The sequence below is a fragment of the Mobula birostris genome, chromosome 24 (genome assembly GCF_030028105.1).
Source record: "Mobula birostris isolate sMobBir1 chromosome 24, sMobBir1.hap1, whole genome shotgun sequence".
Taxonomy (NCBI): domain Eukaryota; kingdom Metazoa; phylum Chordata; class Chondrichthyes; order Myliobatiformes; family Myliobatidae; genus Mobula; species Mobula birostris.
Genome location: NC_092393.1, coordinates 583,255 through 606,572, shown reverse-complemented (window position 1 = coordinate 606,572; position 23,318 = coordinate 583,255). Strand labels below are relative to the sequence as shown.

Below are 23,318 nucleotides of genomic sequence, written 5' to 3'. Positions count from 1 at the left end.
GGCCTAGCAATGACCCCTGGAGAACTCAATTAGTCAGTGGCTTCCAGTCTGGAAACCAATCTTACACCATCACCCCCTATTTCCAACTAGGTGTCCAAATATCTCATGGAGTGGCCTAATCCTGATCCCAGGTTTCTACACTGAAGACACAGCAATCTTCAGCTTCTGGTTATTCAGAGAAAGAGCGATTGCTTAGCTAATTATTAAGTATGGAATGAAGACTCACCTTAAATTATTAATATGCTAGTTCATTGCTTTAATTCAATTCTGGTCTATGAAACATTCATCATTGTACAGCATGCAACATCTCACAACCACATTGTCCAGAAGCAGGAAACTGTTACAGAATGATAAATGATCATTTTCAGAGTATCTTAATAATATAATTTGTTATCAAACTAAGAACTCAAGGAAATATGAGCCAGAGTAGGTCTCCCACTTTCCCTAACCTGTCTTGACAACATAATCTTGGTCGGTCTGTACTGGCCTCAAAACCTCTTCTATGCCAGTTACCCAAAATCTTCAATTCCTCGAACTTTCAATGATTTATTTATCTCCACCTAATGATCTGATTCCACCAATCTGAGCAGAGAATTCGGAGAAGAAATTTCTACACACCTCATTTACTTTATACCTATACTCGTTAAAGACTCCCCCCACCCCCCAACAACCCAAAGTAAAAATATCTTAACATTCATCCTGCCATGTCTTGCGGGCCTGGGAACATAGTCTAGGAAGATGGTATTTGACTGGGTGGCTTTTTATCAATTGGTATTGTCATGATCAAAACAAAATGCCCCAAAATTTGTTCCAATCTAACGAAGAACCAGCAATAATGGATCACAACTGGAGACAGGTTTTATTATTAAGGTTTTATTATTATAAAAACTTTTTTTTTTTAAGTAACTACTTAATATATAAAACATCAGTCAAGAATAAACAAAAGTGCGTGTATAAATATGTATCTAGCTCCCAAACAATTAAGTTTAGGAACAGGTCTGGAAAGTCTTTTCCCAAAATCAGTCTTAAGAATCCAGTGTTAATAATAACGAGACGTAGTTACGAAGGGATTATGAGACTGAGTGAACTGAGTAACAGCACCGCTGTCTGAAGTCAAAATCCCACGAGTCCACACCGAAGTATCCAGAGAAGTATCCTCTGACATGAGTGGTCGTCATAACACCCCTTGACTCCTGTACAAGGGAAGACGAAAATGTGATTGCCACTAATACTTCCAAACTCACGAATGAATCAATCAACGTGACAGTTACTTCAGCCACAGGCATTGCATCGATCTTTCAATAATTCTCCGGGCAGGGAGAACTATCAAAGTTGTCCGTACTTTGTAAAGATCCTGTCCCAAGCTCGTGGTCCAATGCTTTACGATGTTAATAAGACCAGGGGGGAGATCCATGTCTGGTTACAGAGTCACAGATTCTCTCGCTGATCCACACACTGGCTTTTCGAATACAAAACACAGTTCATAAATATTCTCTCTCTGGCTGTCACTCAGAACCCAGCTCCGCCTTTTTTGACGTCACTCAGTCCAGCCTCTTAAAGTGACACTCAGTTAATGAAACGGGAGCTCGTAACAGTATAGACATAATGGGTTGAACAGCCTCACCATTCACTGATTCTAAGGGGAGTGTATTCCAGATCCCCACTTATGTGCAAATGTTACTTTTCATATCATTTGGTTCTTCTGTCAAGTCACTTGTGGGCTGCAGATGGAACTGCACTGTCTGGCTCACACTTGAATGGAGCGAGATAGAAAAAGCTCTTAGAATCAGTGCACTGCAAAACCAGTGCTTTTTGGATTAAAGGAAAGAGCCCAAGCAAGTTCAGAAACCCATACAGCACTGGAATTTAAAGAAAACGTTTATTAAAAGTATGGAAGTCACATTTGGAGAGGAATCAAAATGGGATCAGTTTCAATAAGGTATACAGAGCAGATGATGCTGGCTGACTTCAGCCAAGAAGATATCCTACGTTTACATTCTCCCTCTTGAACAAGTGACCCATGTCAAAAAGTGTGGCTGAGAGTCCGGACTAAAGTAGTATTGATCCATGGTAAAAGTGTCATATGTCAAAATTAAATAAACATGTAAAAGGCTGAGTAAAAAGCTTGAAAAAGTGGCTAACCAGACAGCCCTTTTCAACGAACTACCTTTGGTACAATAGTTAGCCATCTGGTAGCCTTCTCCCCTGCTGTTAGGGCCAGAAGGAAAAGATGTCAGAAGAAAGTGTTCCCTTCCCAGACAGGACAATAACCAAACTTTGCCCTCTCCAGCCAGCCTCCTATGTAACATACCTTTTCCACAGGATCAAAGCACATCTACAAGCTTAAAGTAACCTTCCTGCTTGACAGGGACCACATTAATAAATGTCTTGTAGAGGACTGCCCCCTTAGGGAGGCGAGAGATTACTTTTACAGCCTCTGAGCTGCGAGGAGGAGGGATGTAGACCTCTTTTGTATAACAGACAGTGCCATCTTCAAGAGCAACAAGAGTTTTGTTTCGACCCATTGCTACCTGTAACAAAAGGAACAAAAATCAGTGTATGTGTAAAGTATAACAGTACTTCCATCTAATACGGGGCATCACAGAGCATAGCTATTAGCGCAGCGCTATTACAGGTCGAGCGAGTTCGGTGTTCAATTCCAATGCCGTTTGCAAGAAGTCTGTATGTCCTTCCTGTGAGCATGTGGGTTTCCTCCAGGTGATCTGGTTCTCTCCATTCCAAAGACACAGCACACTGGTTAGTAGGCTAATTGGTCATTGTAAATTTTCCTGTGATTAGACGAGGATTAAATAAGGCAGGTTGCTGGGCCGTGGCTCGTTGAACCAGAAAGGATTCCATGTTGAATCCCTACAATAATAAAACTGCACGCAACAGTGAAGTCTTACATTCATTTTGCTGGAGTGGTCAGAGTAGCAGTGATCCATGGTGAAGTGGTCACATACCATGAAAAAGTAAACACAGGGAAAGAGCTGGGAAATGTGACTAACTAGACTGAGCCACCCCAGACACAATGGACCAATTGTCAGCCTCCACACTTGCTGACAGATTTAAAGATACCCTCAGGGCAGGTTCACAATTGAAAAGAGACAACAACGGTCAGTAGGTACTTGTGAATCTCAGGCTACGTCCACACTAGACCGGATAATTTTGAAAACGCCGGTTTCCCGTAAAAACGACAGGTGTCCACACTAGGCATTTTTAAAAATACCTCTGTCCACATTAAAACGGATATTTGGGCGAATCTCCTCCTACTGGGCATGCGCAGGACACACAGAAAACAAGTGAAGAGGAAACGGTATACTTGGTGCACGTTTGTCCAGTTACAGACTAGAAAAACTTAAAAGGAAATTGCCAAATGAAAGACTTGGTGCGCGTTTGTCCAGAAACATTTCCTACAGCCACAGTCTCTTCACCGATGAAAGGGACGACAGCTACAACTAAATGCAATAAGGCTTGTTACTGGAAAAAAGTGAAATTTGCTGTTACCTCATTCGTTTGCCTTTACTTTTGCCATGCCTTTGTGTATTATTTTGCTGTATTTAACATGTGCAATAAAACGAGTTACTGGGCAAAAGTGACAATTGCATCTGTTGAATGTTTGCACAAGCAATACATGAATAAAGCACCTTGTTAAATGTATAAAACATGTCTGCATCGGTGTTATCTTGTATTTCCATACAATGTTACATTAGGCTGTCACACATCTATTGTCAGATATTGTTGTTGTGGTGTTGGAGGTTGCGTTCAAGAAAACAATGAAATGCTGCGCTGCCGCCACCATTTGTTCCGGCACGTCATGACAGTGGTTTTAAAAATAGCCGGTTACCCCGTACACTCTACACCGGATATTAGGCGTTTTCAGATTTATTCAATCTGGAGAGCGTTTCTGAAAAGCTCCGTTTTTGCGGGAGGAAAACGCCGTTTCAATGTGGACAGAGGGTCAAAATGAAGAGAAAAGGCTCTGGTTACGGATTTATCCAGTCTAGTGTGGACGTAGCCCGAGTTTTCTTCAACATTTCCAACTTAAAGGGAACACCAGTTATGGCACTAAGCACTATCTAGTGATTGCTATTGAAGAGTCGTAAAAGAGAGATCTAAATCATGATTTTCATGTTTGTGTTGTCATCCAGCTAACCTACGATTATGGCGACAGGAAAGACCGCAGATGCTGAGATCTGGAGCAACACCCAAAGCACTGGAGGAACTCAGCAGGTCAGGCGGCGTCTATAGAGGGAAATGGGCAGTCAACATTTCAGGTCAAGACCCCTCATCTTTACACTAAAATAGAAGGGAGGTAGCCAGTATAAAAACAGGGGGGGGGGGGGAGGAGAAAGAGGGTGGAGAAAAGAGGGTAGAACCTACCTGAACAGAATAAGAGGGGCTAACTGTCCGGTTCCTGTATTTATCGTGGGAACAACTGACATTAGTTGACTCCAGCAACTTCCCCCATTCCCCACTCTATCAAACACATCAGGTCTGCGCGCAGTACAAATAGATCCCCCAATTAGTATCATGAACAAAGCAGATGATCTTACAGCGTGGATCAGTACTTAGAGCTATGATGTTGTGGCCATTACGGAGACTTGGATGGCTCAGAGGCAGGAATGCCTACTTAGAGTGCCCGGTTTGAGATGTTTCAGAAAGAACAGGGAGGGAGGCAAAGAGGTGGGGGCGTGGCACTGCTGATCAGAGATAGTGTCATGGCTGCAAAAAAAGGAGCAAGTCATGGAGGGATTGTCTACTGAGTCTCTGTGGGTGAAGTTAGAAACAGGAAGGGGTCAATAACTCTACTAGGTGTTTTTTAAAAAATATAGACCACCCAATAGTAACAGGGACATTGAGGAACAGATAGGGAGATAGATTCTGGAACGGTACAATAATAACAGGGTTGTCGTGCTGGGAGATTTTAATTTCCCCGATATTGATTGGCATCTCCCTAGAGCTAGGAGTTTGTTAGGTGTGTTCAAGAAGGTTTCCTGACACAATATGTAGATAAGCCTGCAAGAGGAGAGGTGGTACTTGATCGAGTATTGGGAAATGAATCTGGTCAGGTGTCAGGTCTCTCAGTGGGAGAGCATTTTGGAGATAGTGATCACAATTCTACCTCCTTTGTCACAGCATTGGAGAGGGATAGGAACAGACAAGTTAGGAAAGTGTTTAATTGGAGTAAAGGGATATATGAAGCTATCAGGCAGGAACTTGGAAGCATAACCTCTCGGGGAAATGTATGGCAGAAATGTGGCAAATGTTCAGGACATTTTTGCGTGGTGTTCTGCATTTGTATGTTCAAATGAGGCAGGGAAAGGATGGTAGGGTACAGGAACATTGGTGTACAAAGACAGTCGAAAATCTAGTCAAGAAGAAAAGTTTATGAAAGGTTAAAAAAAACACCTACGTAATGATAGAGACCTAGGAAATTATAAGGCTAGCAGGAAGGAGCTTAGGAATGAAATTAGGAGAGCCAGAAGGGGCCATGGGAAGGCCTTGGCAGACAGGATTAAGGAAAACCCCATGGCATTCTACAAGCATGCGAAGAGCAAGAGGATAAAACATGAGAGAATAGGACCAATCAAGTGCGACAGTGGAGAAGTGTGTATGGAACCCAAGAAGGCAGCTGAGGTACTTCATGAATACTTTGCTTCAGTATTCACTACAGAAAAGGACCTTGGCGATTGTAAGGATGACTTACAGCAGACTGTAAAGCTTCAGCATATAGACATTAAGCAAGAGAATGTGCTGGAGCTTTTGGAAAGCATCAAGTTGGATAAGTCATCGGGACTTATCCAACTTGATCCGACTTAAAAAGGCGAGGAAAGAGGACCGGGTCAAGACAACAGAGACTTATGGAGGAGTTCTCCACTTGGACTGCATGTGGACATACCCGACCAAAACTTTTCCATAGAGGGCTTCCAGACTGTTCGGGCTGACCAGAAGTGCACTGAGAGCGGTAAGCGTAAAGGAGTTGGGGGGCTTGCTGTTCTGGTTAACAACGGATGGTGCAATCCGGGTCATATTACGATCGAGGAACGTATTTGTAGCCCGGATATTGAACTTTTTGCTGTTGGACTCCGGCCATATTCCACCGAGATACAACACTGAGCGTCATCAGAGGTCGTTCCTGCCTGTGGCCATCGAACTTTGCAGCTCCTCCCGTGGAGGGTCAGACACCCTGAGCCAGTAGGCTGGTCCTGGACTTATTTCCATCTGGCATAGTTTGCATATTGTTGTTTGATTGTTTGTGGTTTTTGTATTTCTATATTTATGCTCTATTCTTCATTGGTGCAGCTGTGACAAAACTCAATTTCCCTCGGGATCAATAAAGTATGTCTATGTCTATGACCGGACGAGATGTACCCCAGGCTACTGTGGGAGGTGAGGGAGGAGAGTGCCGAGCCTCTGGTGATGATCTTTGCATCATCAATGGGAACAGGAGAGGCTCCGGAGGATTGGAGGGTTGCAGATGTTGTTCCATTATTCAAGAAAGGAAGTAGAGATAGCCCAGGAAATTAAAGACCAGTGAGTCTTACTTCAGTGATTGGTAAGTTGATGAAGAAGATCGTGAGAAGCAGGATTTATGAACATTTGGAGAGGTATAATATGATTAGGAATAGTCAGCATGGCTTTGTCAAAGGCAGGTCGTCCCTTACGAGCCTGATAGAATTTTTTGAGGATGTGACTAGACACATTGATGAAGAAAGAGCAGTGGATGTACTGTATAAGGATTTCAGCATGGCAGTTGATAAGGTACCCCATGCAAGGCTTATTCAGAAAGTAAGGAGGCATGGGATCCAAGGGGACCTTGCTTTGTGGATCCAGAACTGGCTTGCCCACAGAAGAGTGGTTGTAGACGGGTCATATTCTGCGTGGAGGTTGGCGACCAGTGGAGTGCCTCAGGGATCTGTTCTGGGACCCTTACTCTTCGTGATTTTTATAAATGACCTGGATGAGGAAGTGGAGGAATGGGTTAGTAAATTTGCTGATGACACAAAGGTTGGGTGTGTTGTGGATAGTGTGGAGGGCTGTCAGAGGTTACAGCAGGACATTGATAGGATGCAAAACTGGGATGAGAAGTGGCAGATGGAGTTCAACCTAGATAAGTGCGAGGTGGTTCATTTTGGTAGGTCAAATATGACGGCGGAATATAGCATTAATGATAGGACTCTTGGCAGCGTGGAGGATCAGAGGGATCTTGGGATCCGAGTCCACAGGACACTCAAAGCTGCTGTGTAGGTTGACTCCATGGTTAAGAAAGCATATGGTATATTGGCTTTCATCAACCGTGGGACTGAGTTTAAGAGTCGAGGGGTAATGTTACAGCTATATAGGACCCTAGTCAGACCCCACTTGGAGTACTGTACTCAGTTCTGGTCGCCTCACTACAGGAAGGATGTGGAAACCATAGACAGGGTACAGAGGAGATATGCAAGGATGTTGCCTGGATTGGGGAGCATGACTTATGAGAATATGTTGAGTGAGCTTGGCCTTTTCTCCTTGGAGCCACGGAGGATGAGAGGTGACCTGACAGAGGTTATAAGATGATGAGAGGCAATAATTATGTGGGTAGTCAGAGGCTTTTTCCCAGGGCTGAAATGGCTAACACAAGGGGGCACAGTTTTATGGTGCTTGGAAGTAGGTACTGATGAGATGTCAGGGGTAGGTTTTTTTTTAATAACGCAGAGAGTGGTGAGTGTGTGGAATGGTGGTGGAGGTGGATACGATAGCGTCTTTTAAGAGACTCTTTGATAGGTACATGCAGCTTAGAAAAATGGAGGGCTATGGGTAACCCTTGGTAATTTCTAAAGTACATGTTCAGTAGAACATTGTGGGCCGAAGGACCTGTATTGTGCTGTAGGTTTTCTATGTTTCTTTGTAAGTACCCAAGTTCTCCGTGTCAGCCCCTTCTGATTCATTTAAAAAAGGGGGGAAATTATGCTAATGAACTAACATTCCGGTTGTTAGCAAGTCCAGTCATTTATCCACGAGAAATGAGACCCAAAATCTCTGAGGGAAACAGAGTGAAGGCTAGTGGTTAAAGTCTCTTACTTGAGAAGATCCTAAGCAAACTGTGACAGGATAGGTGTATGACCTTGAGTAGTGATCTACACTTAGTTTCGTAATAACTTACATTTGCTCCTGGGTGCCAGCGAATCAGGCGCTGAGTTGCCAGAATGTTACCTGTATGAACAAAATCCCCTGTGGGAGTAAAGGCAAAAAGTCATTACCCCAAAACCAAAAGAAAATGCAGGAGCAGAGTAATGAAGAACAAATTTTTAAATTTTGTCTGTAGAAATTATATTACCACATCTAAAGCTTAGAATCATGTTCAAAAGAGGCGCCAGCTTGTACTGCAGGGTAACGCAATTGGTAGGAATGTATATACTTCACAACCACCAACATTGAGTTGGATTTTAACTTTGAGAGGCTAGTCTGAAAAGATGAAGTAATTATGCAAGGTTTTTACTGCATTTTGTGTTCAGTATTTGGAGTACAATAAATGAGTTTTTATAGCTTTTCTTAAACATAAAACACCTCACACCATTTTATTTGTGAAAACCTACATTGATGACCCAATGTTCTGAGACAATTCTGGAGTTATTGAACATGTTGGCCAATGCATTTGCTGTGAAACTGCTGGAGTTTGGGAGCAAAATGCCATTGCTTGGTTTGTGCAAGCAGAGGTCCAATTCGCACTGTGAGAAATCACAGGTAACACCAATTATTTCTATGTGGTAGCATTGCTCAGCAACTCAACCGCTGCAAAAGTGGTGGGTCTACCAGAACACCCACCTGAACATGGTACGTACAGTTGCTGAAAACTCACTTTTAACAGACCTTTGGGCTATCGGAGTTTGAGTTTGCCAAACAGTTGCTCTCCTTACCCGGCCTGGGGGATGCAAGGCCATTGGAGCTTATGGACCACATGCTGTAGCTCCTGGGAAATCACCAACCTTGTTTTATTTTTAAAGAACTCTTCAAATGCCTGATCAAGATCATGCAGCCCTCACTAATGCACTTGTGAAGAACGATAAGGAGCTTGCTAAAATGGCTGATAAGTCTACACTCAAGCAGGCAGCAATGCATCATTCCTCCTCCCTTTTCTACCCCAATAAGCCCACCAGCAAGGCCCCAAACACAAGGATACCCATGGCAGCAAAACAGACGATGCTGGGCTTGTGCTCTTATGACACTCGCTTTGGTACAAACGTTAGGAAGTGTCAACCATCTTGCAGCTTCCTGGACCACCACCTCTCTTGTTTCAGTACACCATTTCTAAGATAAAGGGCCTAAAACTGCTCACAATACCCCAAGTGAGGCCTCACCAGTGCTTTATAAAGCCTCAACGTTACATCCTTGCTTTTATATTCTAGTCCTCTTGAAATGAATGCCAACATTGCATTTACCTTCCTCACCACAGACTCAGCCTGCAAATTAACCTTCAGGGAATCCTGCACAAGGACTCCCAAGTGTGCCTTGTTCTTTTGAATTTTCTCTCCATTTAGAAAACAGCCTACTCTTTCATTTCTCCTACCAAAGTGCATGACCACACACTTCCTAACTCTGTCCTAATATATCCAAGTGCTTCTGTACCCTACTTCCTCAAGACTACCTGCCCCTCCACCTATCTCCACTTTGTCTGCGAACCTCGCAACAAAGCCACCAATTCCATTATCCAAATCAATTAACATAGAATTGATCCCAGTACAGACTCCTGTGGAACACCACTAGTCACGGAGGCCAATCGGAAAAGGCTCCCTTTATTCCCAATCTTTGGCTCCTGCCAATCAGCCACTGCTTTAATCATGCTAGAATGTTTCCTGCACCAGTCACCCTCACCCCATATTGCCCGCAAATTGGAGATGGAGTGTTTTTGACTCCATATGTGGTCTCTCAAATCCAGGTTGGAAGGCCTCACAGAAACTGATTGCACTAAAGTGTGTGCAGCATGTGTATGTGTGGAATGCCAGCAGGCAAAAATTAACCATCGTGGTCAGGCGCCACTGGCACCTTTTGAGGTTGCCGAGCAATAGTTTTACTACTGCAAAGTGGACTTTGTTGGTTGTGCCCCCACTCCCCAGTTTTAAACACCTTCTTACCATGGTGGACCACACCACTAGATGGCCAGAGTTCATCCCTCCAGCATTGATCATGGTCGCAGACATGGCTCGGGCGTTCATCAGCATCTGGGTTGCTCTGTTTAGCGCCCTATCCGATATTTCCTTTGACCCAATTCATATCGGATCCCTGGAGTGATAGCTCAGAACCTTGGCGTTAGGCTTCAACACACCATGGGGTACCTCCTGCAGCCCAATTGCCTGTGCAAGTGGTTTCACTGCTGCTTAAAGGCTGCTCTGAGGTTTCTCTGACTGCTGAGTGTTGGCATGATGGTCTCTCCCATGAGTCCTGCTGGGGCTCAGAATAGCTCCAAAAGATGCCTGCAGTCGTCCGTGGCTGTTGGTATACGGGCAGCCATTACGAGTGCCAGGTTGTTTCATTCCTGGTGCCATGACCACCTTGTCAGCCTTTCAACAGTGTTTCCCCCTCCTTTTCCCCTATTCCTAACTCCCATCATAGCATTCAGCACTCTTAGGTTCCATTCTGCCTCGTTTGTTTTTGTCTGTGACACACACCAACTTCCCCTTAGGCCCCCTTACATATGGCTCGTTCTGCATTTTGGAACGGGGAGAAAAGACTTTTATCATAGATAAGAGGGGTACACCTGAATGTATTTTGGTAGATCATCTTAAACTGGCCCACCAAGATTTGGATGATTCCACTACCATGCCCCAGCCCTCATAACGTGATGATGAGCAAGTCAACACACTGCTAGACAAGCCCCAGGCACCTGCTGTTACTCCACCCATGGAGCACAGGACCCCAGAAATTCCAACCATTCCAGTTCTGCCATCATCGCCGATATAGAAACATAGAAAACCTACAGCACAATACAGGCCCTTCAGCCCACAAAGTTGTGCCGAACATGTCCCTACCTTAGAAATTACTAGGCTTACCCATAGCCCTCTATTTTTCTAAGCTCCATGTACCGATCCAAAAGTCTCTTAAAAGACCCTATCGTATCCACCTCCACCACCGTTGTTGGCAGCCCATTCCACGCACTTAACCGACATCTCCTCTGTACCTACTCCCCAGCACCTAAAACCTGTGTCCTCTTGTGGAGCCATTTCAGCCCTGGGAAAAAGCCTCTGACTATCCACATAATCAATGCCTCTCATCATCTTATACACTTATCTTATGATATGTTTATTTCTGAAGATGTAGAAGTTCTTTGGATGGGGCTGATGGTGGCTGATATGAAGCATGGGCAAATGAAGAGATGAAGCGGTCAGTGAGCTGGAGTATACATTACCCGAGTATTAGCCTGGGATATTGTCTGGCCTGGCAGCCTTACGGGGAGGTTTGTCCCTCTGCAGAGTTCTTTTCATGTCTGCTGCAATTACAGACAGTGCCTGCTCACCTCCTTACCTTACTTCTAAAAACCTTTTCTTACCATATGTTCCTTTAGCCTCTCTCAATCAACTTTTACAAGTTGCTTTCTAATGCCGAATCTTTAGCAATATGGCAGTCCCAGTCAATTTTAAGTTAGTTAATATCACATACAATTCCAACCTTATTATTCTTGCAGTCCTCCTATAGTTTGATCTATTTCTTACTAATTATTGGGGGACTTACAGTACAGCCCCATCAGTGGTTAGTGGAGTGGGTCACCTTGTTACCATATCAGAGGATTAGTCTGACAAACTACTTTAGATATATAGTAGTGAGTATTCCAACTGGATGCATTAAGGCCTGGTATGGAAACACCAATGCCCAGGAAAGGAAAAGGCCACAGAAAATGGTGGCACAGGTAAAACCCCCTGCCATTGAATACATCATCAAGGCCATGTCCTCTTCTCACTACTGCCATCAGGCAGGAGGTACAGGGACCTTAGGTCACATACCACCAGGTTCAGTAAGTTAGCAGGCTTCTGACTCACCGTGGATAATTTCAATCACCACTAATCTGAACTGATTCTACAACCTACAGACCTACTTTCAAGGACTCTTTAGATTTTCTCAGTATTATTTTTTTATTTGCACTTTGGTTGTCAGTTTTTCATAAACTATATTTTATTTCTTCCCTCCACCCCATAAATGTCTGCAAGGTAGTATATGGTAATATGTAATGTATTTTGATAATAACTCTACTTTGAACTTTCTGGAAGGAATTCTATAGGACATGATTTATTTGCAGAAAGTGCACGTTCTGATTACAGACAGTCAGCATAGCTTAGTGCTTGCGAAACTGTGTCTTGTGAATCTGAGTTTTATTTTGAAAAAGTGACCAAGACTGACAAAGGCAGGACAGTAGAGTCAGAGTCATTAAAAAAAATACAGCAGAGAAACAGGCCCTTCGGTCAATCTAATCAATGCAGAAACCATTTGAACACCTACTCCCATTGGCCTGCCCTGGGACCACAGCCCTTCATACTGTTACTATTCATGTACCTATCCAAACTTACCTTAAAAGTTGAAATCGACCTCACATGCACCACTTGCGCTGACAGTTCATTCCACAATCTCACGACCCTCTGAGGGAGGAAGTTTCCCCTCATATACCCTTTAAACTTTTCACCTTTCACATTAACCTATGACCTCTGGTTGAAGTCCCAACCAACCTCAGTGGAAAAAGCCTGCTAGCAATTACCCAACCTATATCCCTCATAATTTTGTACATCTCTATCAAATCTCTTCTCCGGTCCAAGGAATAAAGTCCTAATCTATTCAATCTTCTCTTCTAACTGTTGTCCTCCAGTCCCAACAACACCCTTGTAAATATTCTCCGCACTCTTTCAAACTATTTACACCTTTCCTAAGCACTCAGAGGAAACCCACACCATTATGGGGAGGAAGTACAAACACCACCAAGATTAAACTCAGGTGTCCAAACTACAATAGTCTGATGTCAATCACTATGTCAACATAGCCCCTAATGGTATACATAAATTACATAACCAACATTCAGAAAAAAATTAAAACCATTCGTGCATAATTTTACAACAACAAACATAATTGAAACAAAAAGTGCAAACTAATCAAAATACAACTGGTGTTGAGATATCTCTATCAAATCTCCCTTCAATCCTCTATGTTCCAAGGAATAAACTCCTTACAAATTCAATCTTTCCATATAACTCAGGTACCCCAGATCCGACAACATTCTTTTAAATTTTCTCTGTAATCTTTCAACCTTATTTGCATCTTTCCTGAAGGTAGGTGACCAAAACAGCACACAATATTCCAAATTAGGCCTCACCAATGTCTTGTACAACTTCAACATAACATCCCATCTCCTGTACTCAATGCTTTGATTTTGAAGGCCAATGTGTCAAAAGCTTTCTTTGGGACCCTATCTACCCATGACTCCACTTCCAACAAATTATGAACCTGTATTTCCAGATCCCTTTGTTCTACCATTCTCCTCAGTGCCCTACCATCACTGTGTAAGATCTACCCTGGTTGGTCATACTGAAGTGCAACACCTCACAATTATCTGCATTAAATTCCATCTGCCATTTTTCAGCCTAACTTTTCCAGCTGGTCCAGATCCTGCTGCAAGCTTTGATAGCCTTCTTCACTGTCCACCACACCCCAATCTTGGTGTCATCAGCAAATTTGCTGATTCAGTTAACCACATTATCATGCAGATTGTTGATATAGATGGCAAACAACAATGGACCCAGCACTGATCCCTGCAGCACACCATTAGTCACAGGCCTCCAGTCAGAGGCAACCATCCGCTACCACTCTCTGGTTTCTCCCACACAGCCAATGTCTAATCCAATTTACTGTCTCGCCTTGAATGCCAAGCAACTGAATCTTCCTGACTAGCCTCCCATGTGGGACCTTGTCAAATGCCTTGTTAAAGTCCATGTAGACAACATCCACTGCCTTATCTTCAACCATTTCCCTGGTTACTTCCTCAAAAAAAACCTCAAAACTTGCTAGACATGACACAAAGTCTTGCTGACTATCCTTCATCAACCTCCCAGGGGTGATTGATAAGTTCGTGGCCTAAGGTAGGAGGAGTCAATTTTAGAAAACCTAGCACATTTATTTTTCAACACAGTCCCCTCCTACATGTACACACTTAGTCTAGTGGTCGTAGAGCACACGGATCCCTTCTTTGTAGAAGTGGTCCACAGCAGGGGTGATAAGTTTGTGGCCTAAGGTAGAAGGAGATGAGTTATACAGCTCTCGTTACATGCCCCTGCAATTCAACTCTTTGAATGAAAATGCAGAAAGTTTGAAGTTAATAACTCATCTCCTTCTACCATCTCCTTCCATATGCTCCATGACCACTGGACTAAGTGTGTAAATGTAAGAAAAATAAATGTGCTAGGATTTCTAAAATTGACTCCTTCTACCTTATCAATCACCCCTTGTATATCTATCCAAATACTTATATATCCCTTCGAATACCTTCCAATAACTTTCTCACAACTGAGGTCAGCCTCACCAGCCTAAAATTTCCTGGTTTATGTTTAGAGCCTTTCTTAAACAGCAGAACAACATAGACTAAACTCCAGTCCTCTGGTACCTCATCTGTCACTAAGCATTATTTAAATATCTCTGCTAGGGCACTGGCAATTTCTGAACTTGTCAACACCTTGTTGGGCCTGGGGATTTATCCACCCTGATTTGACTCAGGACAACAAACATCACCTCCTCTGTAATCTGTATAGTGCCCATGAAGTTGATGCCACTTTGCCTCACTTCTATAGACTCTGCGTCTGCCTCCTGAATAAATACATAAGCAAAACATTAAGATCTCTCCCATCCTTTTGGCTCCACACATAGTAACCCTTTTGATCTTCCAGAGGACCAATTTTGTCCCTTGCAATCCTTTTGCCCTCAACACACCTGTAGAATTCCTTAGGATTCACCTTCACCTTGTATGCAACCTCATGTCTTCTTTTAGTCTTCCTGATTTCTTTCTTAAGTGTTCTCTTGCATTTCCATAAGCACCTCATTTGTTCCTACCTGCCTATACCTGCGAGCCATCTCTTTTTCTTCCTTAACCAGTGCCCCAATATCTCTTAAAAACCAAGGTTCCCAAAACCTGTTATCTTTAGTTTTTATTCTGAAGACACATGCAAATTTTGTACTCTCAAAGTTCCACTATTGAAGGCCTCCCACTTACTAAGTACACCTTTGCTAGAAAACAGCCCATCCCAATCCATACTTGCCAGATCCTTTCTAATAACATCAAAATTGGCCTTTCTGCAATTTAGGATCTCAACCCACCAACCAGACCTATCTTTTTGCATATTTACTTTGTAACTAATGGCATTGTCAAATAAACTCTTCTTAGGCTTCTACCTGGATATAGGTATCAATTATAACCTAAGTTTTGATGACAAACTTTGCCATCTTCATCATGGATAATGCCTGGGCATGTTTAGTCCGGTGGCATTTGTACCCCTGTAGTCCATCCCTCCTGATTGGTTAGTCCAATCTGATCTAATCAATCAAGAGGGACAGACATGCCCAGGCATCATCCCTGAAGATAGCAGTATGTCATCGAAACATCGATTATAATTGATACCTGTACCCGCTGGAAACACGAGAAGACTTTATTCATTATATATGCTGGGAAAGCACTAGGTCCTTTTAATGGCATTATGATCACCAGATACAAAGTGTTCCCTTGCACAAACTTGTGTCACCTGCCCTGTCTCATCCCCTAACAGCAGATCAAGTATTGCACGCTCTCTCTTTGGGACTTCTACGTACTGATTAAGGAAGCTTTCCTGAACACATTTGACAAACTCTATTCCATCTAGCCCTTTTACAGTAAGGGAGTCCCAGTCAATTTGTGATAAGTTAAAACCACCTATCACAACCTTATTTCTTGCAATTGTCTGCTCTCTCTACAAATTAGTTCCTCTAAATGCCTCGAACTGTTGGGTGGTCTATAATATAGCCCCATTAACGTGGTTGTACTTTTCTTATACCTCAGATCCACCCATAATGCCTCACTAGACGAGTTCTCTAGTCTGTCCTGACTGAACGCTGCTGTGACATCTTCCTTGACTTGTAATGCCACCCCTCCAACTTTAATCTCTCTGCTCTGTCGTGCCCAAAAAGAAAACAGAACCCTGGAATATTGAGCTGCCAGTCCTGCCCCTCCCGCAACAAAGTCTCACTAGTAGCTATAATATCATAATTCCAGATATAGATCCATGTCCTAAGCTCATCCACCTTTCCTTCAACACTTCTTGCATTGAAATATACGCAGCTCACCTTACTAGTCGCACCATGCTCAACCTTTTGATGCTTGGCTTTGTCTGTGATCATACCAACATACGTCTCCACAACCTCTCCGCTCTGGTTCCCATCCTACTGAAACTCTAGTTTAAACAACCCACCCTCCGTGCAGCACTAATAAACATTCCCACTAGAATATTAGTCCCCTTCCAGATCAGGTGCAAATCATCTCTTCTACACAAGTCTCACTTACCCTGGAAGAGAACATTATGATCCAAAAATCTTTGCCCTCCCTCCTACACCAACTCCTTAGCCAGTGTTTAACTGTATAATTTTCCTATTTCTGGCCTCACTAGCACACACATGGCATGGGTAGCAATCCTGAGATCACCGCCTTGGAGGTCCAGCCCTTTAACTTAGCACCCAGCTCTCTGAACTCCCTCTGCAGAACCTTGTAACTCTTCCTACCCATGCCATTGGTACCTACAGGGACCACACCACATCCTCTGCCTAGTCACCCTCCCACTTAAGAATGCCAAGGACAGTAGACCTTGTCTATGTGGACTTAATAGTGGGCTATGTGGCTCTAACACGATAAATGGGACTAGCTCAGGAAGACACTTCATTTGGCACGAATGACCTTAGGTGAAGGACCTGATTTTGATGCCATCTGGAAGAGGGAATGAATGTTTGTCATCGCCAACCAATCTGGAGATGTCAGTATGAGAGGAGGGAAAACAGTTGAGGCAGGGGAGGTTAAAGTCGCATGTCTCTCTCTCTCACACACACATGAAGAAGTGCTGTGAAATTAGAGATGGAAGAGACCAAGCAGCTGGAATGTCAAAAGTATTTGAGGGTGGAATCTCACTGAAAGTTTTGAAAATTATGGACAGAATAAAACTTTGAATCTGCTGGGGTGCTAGGAGAGGTCAATAAGAATCTTATTTTTACTTCAGCAGGGAGGAAAGAGGATGAGGACAGAAGATTATATGATGTGTTGTAGAAACTTGTCAACAATTGTAGGAAGACAGAAATTGCAATATCAAATAAAAAAGGGCTTATCCCTTGAAGGGTTTATGCTGCATTTTGCAGAAACCTTGCTTTAAGAGTAAGTGTAATTATTTTCAGAAACTAAATACAGAAATCTCATTGCAAAAGAAATCTGCTATTGAACTTAATTCTGCTGTATCTGGCAGAGTTCCTGACACAAATCCCACAGGAGTATTAATTTTCTATTTCTTAGTTCTCTTTGCTACCCCTCTCAAAACAAACTAAACAAATACTTTTATAACGAACAACAGAGAAAAGCAGAAGTTTAGGTCGGAAATGCTATAGCCTTTCCTGGATACCTGAAACAACAGTTATAAATTGACATAGGGATACAGAAGATGTATTCAAGGCCAGAATCAAGAAGAACAGAGGTTAAGTGATAGGCCATAGTTGAAAGAAATATCCTTGAGGCACCATGCACAACCCTAGTCACAACATACCCGCTCAGGTAAGTTTGTTCACCAACAGTTGTAAAACATATGGTGAGGCTGGATCTGGAAGACTGTATACAGTTTTGTTCACCATGTTACAGGAAAGACCTCATTCAACTGGAAAGAGTACAAACAAGATTTATGAGTTATGAGTGTTGCCAGGGCTCAAGAACCCAAGTTATACAGAGAGTTAGGCGGGCTAGGATAATGAAGTTCAAGGAGTGTAGGAGAGAGAGAGAAGTATATGAAAGACAGGCATCGACAAGGTAAATGCATAGCTTCTTTATCCCCCTCAAACACTAGAGGGCATGATTTAAAGGTAAGAGGAGAAAATTTAAAAAGTGACTCGAGGGGCAACTTCGTGTATGGTGTATATGGAACATGCTGCCAGAGAAGATAGTTGAGGTATGTGCAGTAACACCATTTAAAAGACGTTTACACAGGTACAAGGATAAGAAACATTTAGACGGATATTGGTCAAATGTGGGCAAACGGCACCACCGTAGATAAGCCTCTTGGTTGGCATGGATTAATTGGGCTCAAGGCCTGTTTACTCTACTTCATATTACTCCACAACTGAATTAGGGAACCCTTTAAAAGCAACACCAACAATGACATAAACACCTAGAGTAGTGATCACACGATAGTCATGGTTACAGTATTTGCTATTCCCCAGTGGAAGCTCCTGCACTTCATTATGTACCTGTTACTACTGTTCACAGTGATTAGTGCTCTAAAGTGTGCAGTACTTCTTCCTCCCTTGCCCTTACAGAAAGCATGTAGTTTTCATATTGGATGCTATTCAAGCCCAATACATACCATCTGCCTTCTTCCATCCATAACGTCGACCTGGGCTGTTGCCCCCCAGATTTTTTGAACTGCCTCCTGCCTTTTTGGATGCATATCTCATGGCAGTAACTGTGGTCTGTGGAAAAGCCAAAACTCCTGAAGGAAATATGAGAAATAGAAACCATCTTACAAAAAGAAAATGATTGCAACATTTGAAATAATTGTGCAAACTAACTCCATCTACAAATCTGCAGATGATACTGCTGTGGACCATATCTCAAATAACAATCAGTTAGAGTACAGGAGATAGACTGTGATGTCATTGTGTCAAGACAACAACCTTTCCCTCAAAGACAACTAAATAAAAGAGCTGGTCATTGAGTTTAGAAAGGGCGTGGTGCACGTGCTCCCATCTACATCAATGGTGCAGAGATAGAGAAGGCTAAGAGCTTCAAGTTCCTAAGTGTGAAGATAATAGTCTGTCTGCTGCAATTACATTGATACCCCAGCCAAGACAACACCTCTACTTCCTCAAGAAGCTAAAGAAATTCAGTAACTCTTACCAATTTTTATTGATGCACTATACAAAGTATTGTCTGCATGCTTAAAGACTTGTATGGCAACTGCTCTGCCTGTGTCCACTAGAAACTGCAGAGATGAGGTCACAGCTCAGTACATCACAGGAACCAGCCTCTCCCCTCAGTGGATTCTGTCTATTCTTCTTGTTGCCTCAGTAAAGTAACACAATAACATGGTAGATTACCGGAAGATGGCGCCAGTAAACAACGCAACCAAGGCCGCAACCTCCAGACAGTTCCCAAAACTGCTTTTCTCCCCCCACTTCTTTTTAGTTCTGCTACTGTTGGAGCCTGTGTGACTTTGGTGGTGTGTTTTCAGGCTGATTGAGCAATCTGGTGCTTTGCGTGTCTCGGGGGTGTGGGGGGGCGGTGTTCAGTGAGGTTTCAGGTGAAGAGTGCAGCCTGGAAGCCAAGAAGCCTGGAGACAGGGCTCGAGCCCATGATCGACTCCATTTCTCACTGATCTAAGTGTCAAGGAAGATCAAAACCATCCAAGCAAGAGTGGAAGATGAGCAGGTGTTCAACTCCATCTACTATCATCTTACTTGCAGCTGCTGAAGTAAGGTGTTCGCGTGTGACAGTCTCCCTCCACTTCGTGCTTGCTGTTTCTGGAAGAAAGTTCCTGCATTTGAATGGCGTCTCTTTCTCCCTCTTGCTCAATACTTCCAGAGGATGAAGCTGGAGCCTTGGGTCTTGGGCAAGGTTTAATTGACGTAGTTTGTGGATTAGACCTGGTAGCTCACATTATGATGAGTTTCTGCTCACTCTGTTGCCATTTTGTGCAATTTTAATTGGCATGGACAGGCTCCAAGGTTTCAAGTTAAACTGAACCGAATATGCCTAGGCTGGTTTGGTATGTTTTTCCACTTTGTTTCTTTTTTTGCCATTCGCATAATCTGTTCTTTTTTTTTTTGCCCACTGGAGGTTTGATGTTTTTCTTTGCATGGGTTCTATGATTTTTCGTGGCTGTATGTGGGAAGATGAATCTCAGGGTGGTATACTACATACTATGGATCAAAGTACATTTATTACCAAAGAATGTATAAATTATACAACCTTGAAATTTGTCTACTAACAGGCAGCGGCAAAGCCAGAAACCGGTTTCTGTGGCATGAAGCGACTGAGAGTACGAGACTACCCCCCCCCCACCCCCGGATAGGATGCCAGTCTATCGCAAGGTTAACCCCCAGCATTTTGCCAGTACCCATTTTCAGCTGGGTGGACTGGAGCAATGTGTGGTTAAGTGCCTCGCTCAAAGACATAACACGCTGCCTTGGCCGAGACTTGAACCCACGACCTTTAGATCGTGAGCCCAACGCCCTAACTACTTGGCCATGTGGGGAGGTCCTTAATAAAACTTTGTTTCAGTATTCACCAGAGGATGTGAACCTTTGAAAATATTAGGATAGCTGGATGGGATATACCCCAGATTACTCTGGGAAGCAAGGAACGAGACTGCTGTGTTTTTGGCAAATATCTTTGCGACCTCACTGACCACAGGAATGGTACCAGATGATTGGAGGAAGACATTATTCCTTTGTTCAAGAATGGGGGTAGTGATTACCCCGGTGGCTGTGCCCCTTAACAACAGGTACTCCTGTTTGAGTACTGTTGCGGGGGACAGCTTACCCGGGGGAAGCAACAGTGGCCGTGCCTCTGGCACAGAGTCCGGCCCTGTAGCTCAGAAGGGCAGGGCAAGGAAGAGGAGGGCAGTTGTGATAGGGGACTCGATAGTAAGGGGGTCAGATAGGCGATTCTGTGGACGCAGTCCAGAGACCCGGATGGTAGTTTGCCTCCCTGGTGCCAGGGTCCGGGATATTTCTGATCGTGTCCAAGATATCCTGAAGTGGGAGGGTGAGGAGCCAGAGGTCGTGGTACATATAGGTACCAATGACATAGGTAGGAAAAGGGATGAGGTCCTGAAAGGAGAATATAGGGAGCTAGGGAGGGAGTTGAGTAAAAGGACCGCAAAGGTAGTAATCTCGGGATTACTGCCTGTGCCACACGACAGTGAGAGTAGGAATGCGATGAGGTGGAGGATAAATGCGTGGCTGAGGGATTGGAGCAGGGGGCAGGGATTCAAGTTTTTGGATCATTGGGACCTCTTTTGGAGCAGGCGTGACCTGTACAAAAAGGACGGGTTGCACTTGAATCCTAGGGGGACCAATATCCTGGCAGGGAGATTAGCGGGGGCTACTGAGGTGACTTTAAACTAGAATGGTTGGGGGGTGGGAATCAAATTAAAGAGGCTAGGCGTGAGGAGGTTAGTTCACTACAGGGGGATGGGAACCAGTGCAGAGAGACAGAGGGGTGTAAAGTGAGGGTAGAAACAAAAACTACTATGGAAAAGTAAAAGTGGCAGGCCAACAAATCCAGGGCAAGCATTAAAAAGGGCCACTTTTCAGCATAATTGTATAAGGGCTAAGAGAGTTGTAAAAGAGCGCCTGAAGGCTTTGTGTGTCAATGCAAGGAGCATTCGTAATAAGGTGGATGAATTGAAAGTGCAGATTGTTATTAATGATTATGATATAGTTGGGATCACAGAGACATGGCTCCAGGGTGACCAGGGATGGGAGCTCAACGTTCAGGGATATTCAATATTCAGGAGGGATAGACATGAAGGAAGGGGAGGTGGGGTGGCGTTGCTGGTTAAAGAAGAGATTAACACAATAGAAAGGAAGGACATAAGCCGGGAAGATGTGGAATCGATATGGGTAGAGCTGCGTAACACTAAGGAGCAGAAGACGCTGGTGGGAGTTGTGTACAGGCCACCTAACAGTAGTAGTGAGGTCGGAGATGGTATTAAACAGGAAATTAGAAATGTGTGCAATAAAGGAACAGCAGTTATAATGGGTGACTTCAATCTACATGTAGATTGGGTGAACCAAATTGGTAAAGGTGCTGAGGAAGAGGATTTCTTGGAATGTATGCGGGATGGTTTTTTGAACCAACATGTCGAGGAACCAACTAGAGAGCAGGCTATTCTGGACTGGGTTTTGAGCAATGAGGAAGGGTTAATTAGCAATCTTGTCGTGAGAGGCCCCTTGGGTAAGAGTGACCATAATATGGTGGAATTCTTCATTAAGATGGAGAGTGACATAGTTAATTCAGAAACAAAGGTTCTGAACTTAAAGAGGGGTAACTTTGAAGGTATGAGACGTGAATTAGCTAAGATAGACTGGCAAATGACACTTAAAGGATTGACGGTGGATATACAATGGCAAGCAGTTAAAGGTTGCATGGATGAACTACAACAATTGTTCATCCCAGTTTGGCAAAAGAATAAATCAAGGAAGGTAATGCACCCGTAGCTGACAAGAGAAATTAGGGATAGTATCAATTCCAAAGAAGAAGCATACAAATTAGCCAGAGAAAGTGGCTCACCTGAGGACTGGGAGAAATTCAGAGTTCAGCAGAGGAGGACAAAGGGCTTAATTAGGAAGGGGAAAAAAGATTATGAGAGAAAACTGGCAGGAAACATAAAAACTGATTGTAAAAGCTTTTATAGATATGTAAAAAGGAAAAGACTGGTAAAGACAAATGTAGGTCCCCTGCAGACAGAAACAGGTGAATTGATTATGGGGAGCAAGGACATGGCAGACCAATTGAATAATTACTTTGGTTCTGTCTTCACTAAGGAGGACATAAATAATCTTCCAGAAATAGTAGGGGACAGAGGGTCCAGTGAGATGGAGGAACTGAGCGAAATACATGTTAGTAGGGAAGTGGTGTTAGGTAAATTGAAGGGATTGAAGGCAGATAAATCCCCAGGGCCAGATGGTCTGCATCCCAGGGTGCTTAAGGAAGTAGCCCAAGAAATAGTGGATGCATTAGTGATAATTTTTCAAAACTCGTTAGATTCTGGATTAGTTCCTGAGGATTGGAGGGTGGCTAATGTAACTCCACTTTTTAAAAAAGGAGGGAGAGAGAAACCAGGGAATTATAGACCGGTTAGCCTAACGTCGGTGGTGGGGAAACTGCTGGAGTCAGTTATCAAGAATGTGATAACAGCACATTTGGAAAGCGGTGAAATGATCGGACAAAGTCAGCATGGATTTGTGAAAGGAAAATCATGTCTGACGAATCTCATAGAATTTTTTGAGGATGTAACTAGTAGAGTGGATAGGGGAGAACCAGTGGATGTGGTATATTTGGATTTTCAGAAGGCTTTTGACAAGGTCCC

The 23,318-nt window shown here is 43.4% G+C and overlaps 1 protein-coding gene across 2 annotated transcripts in view; it reads right to left on the bottom strand.

Moving 5' to 3' along the window:
• Nucleotides 1–882: 882 nt before the first annotated feature.
• Nucleotides 883–23,318, bottom strand: part of mrpl27 (mitochondrial ribosomal protein L27) — a 30,907-nt gene continuing 8,471 nt past the window's right edge. The window contains exons 2-5 of one of the 2 annotated variants that reach the window (XM_072242019.1): nucleotides 18,588–18,713; nucleotides 8,147–8,214; nucleotides 2,312–2,531; nucleotides 883–1,193 (exon numbers count right to left, since the gene is read on the bottom strand). In XM_072242019.1, the coding sequence (XP_072098120.1) occupies nucleotides 2,325–2,531; nucleotides 8,147–8,214; nucleotides 18,588–18,713 (401 nt within the window). In that variant the 3' untranslated portion in view covers nucleotides 883–1,193; nucleotides 2,312–2,324. Of the gene's footprint in view, nucleotides 2,532–8,146; nucleotides 8,215–18,587; nucleotides 18,714–23,318 lie in introns of both variants that reach the window. The other variant, XM_072242018.1, reaches the window with a different exon arrangement.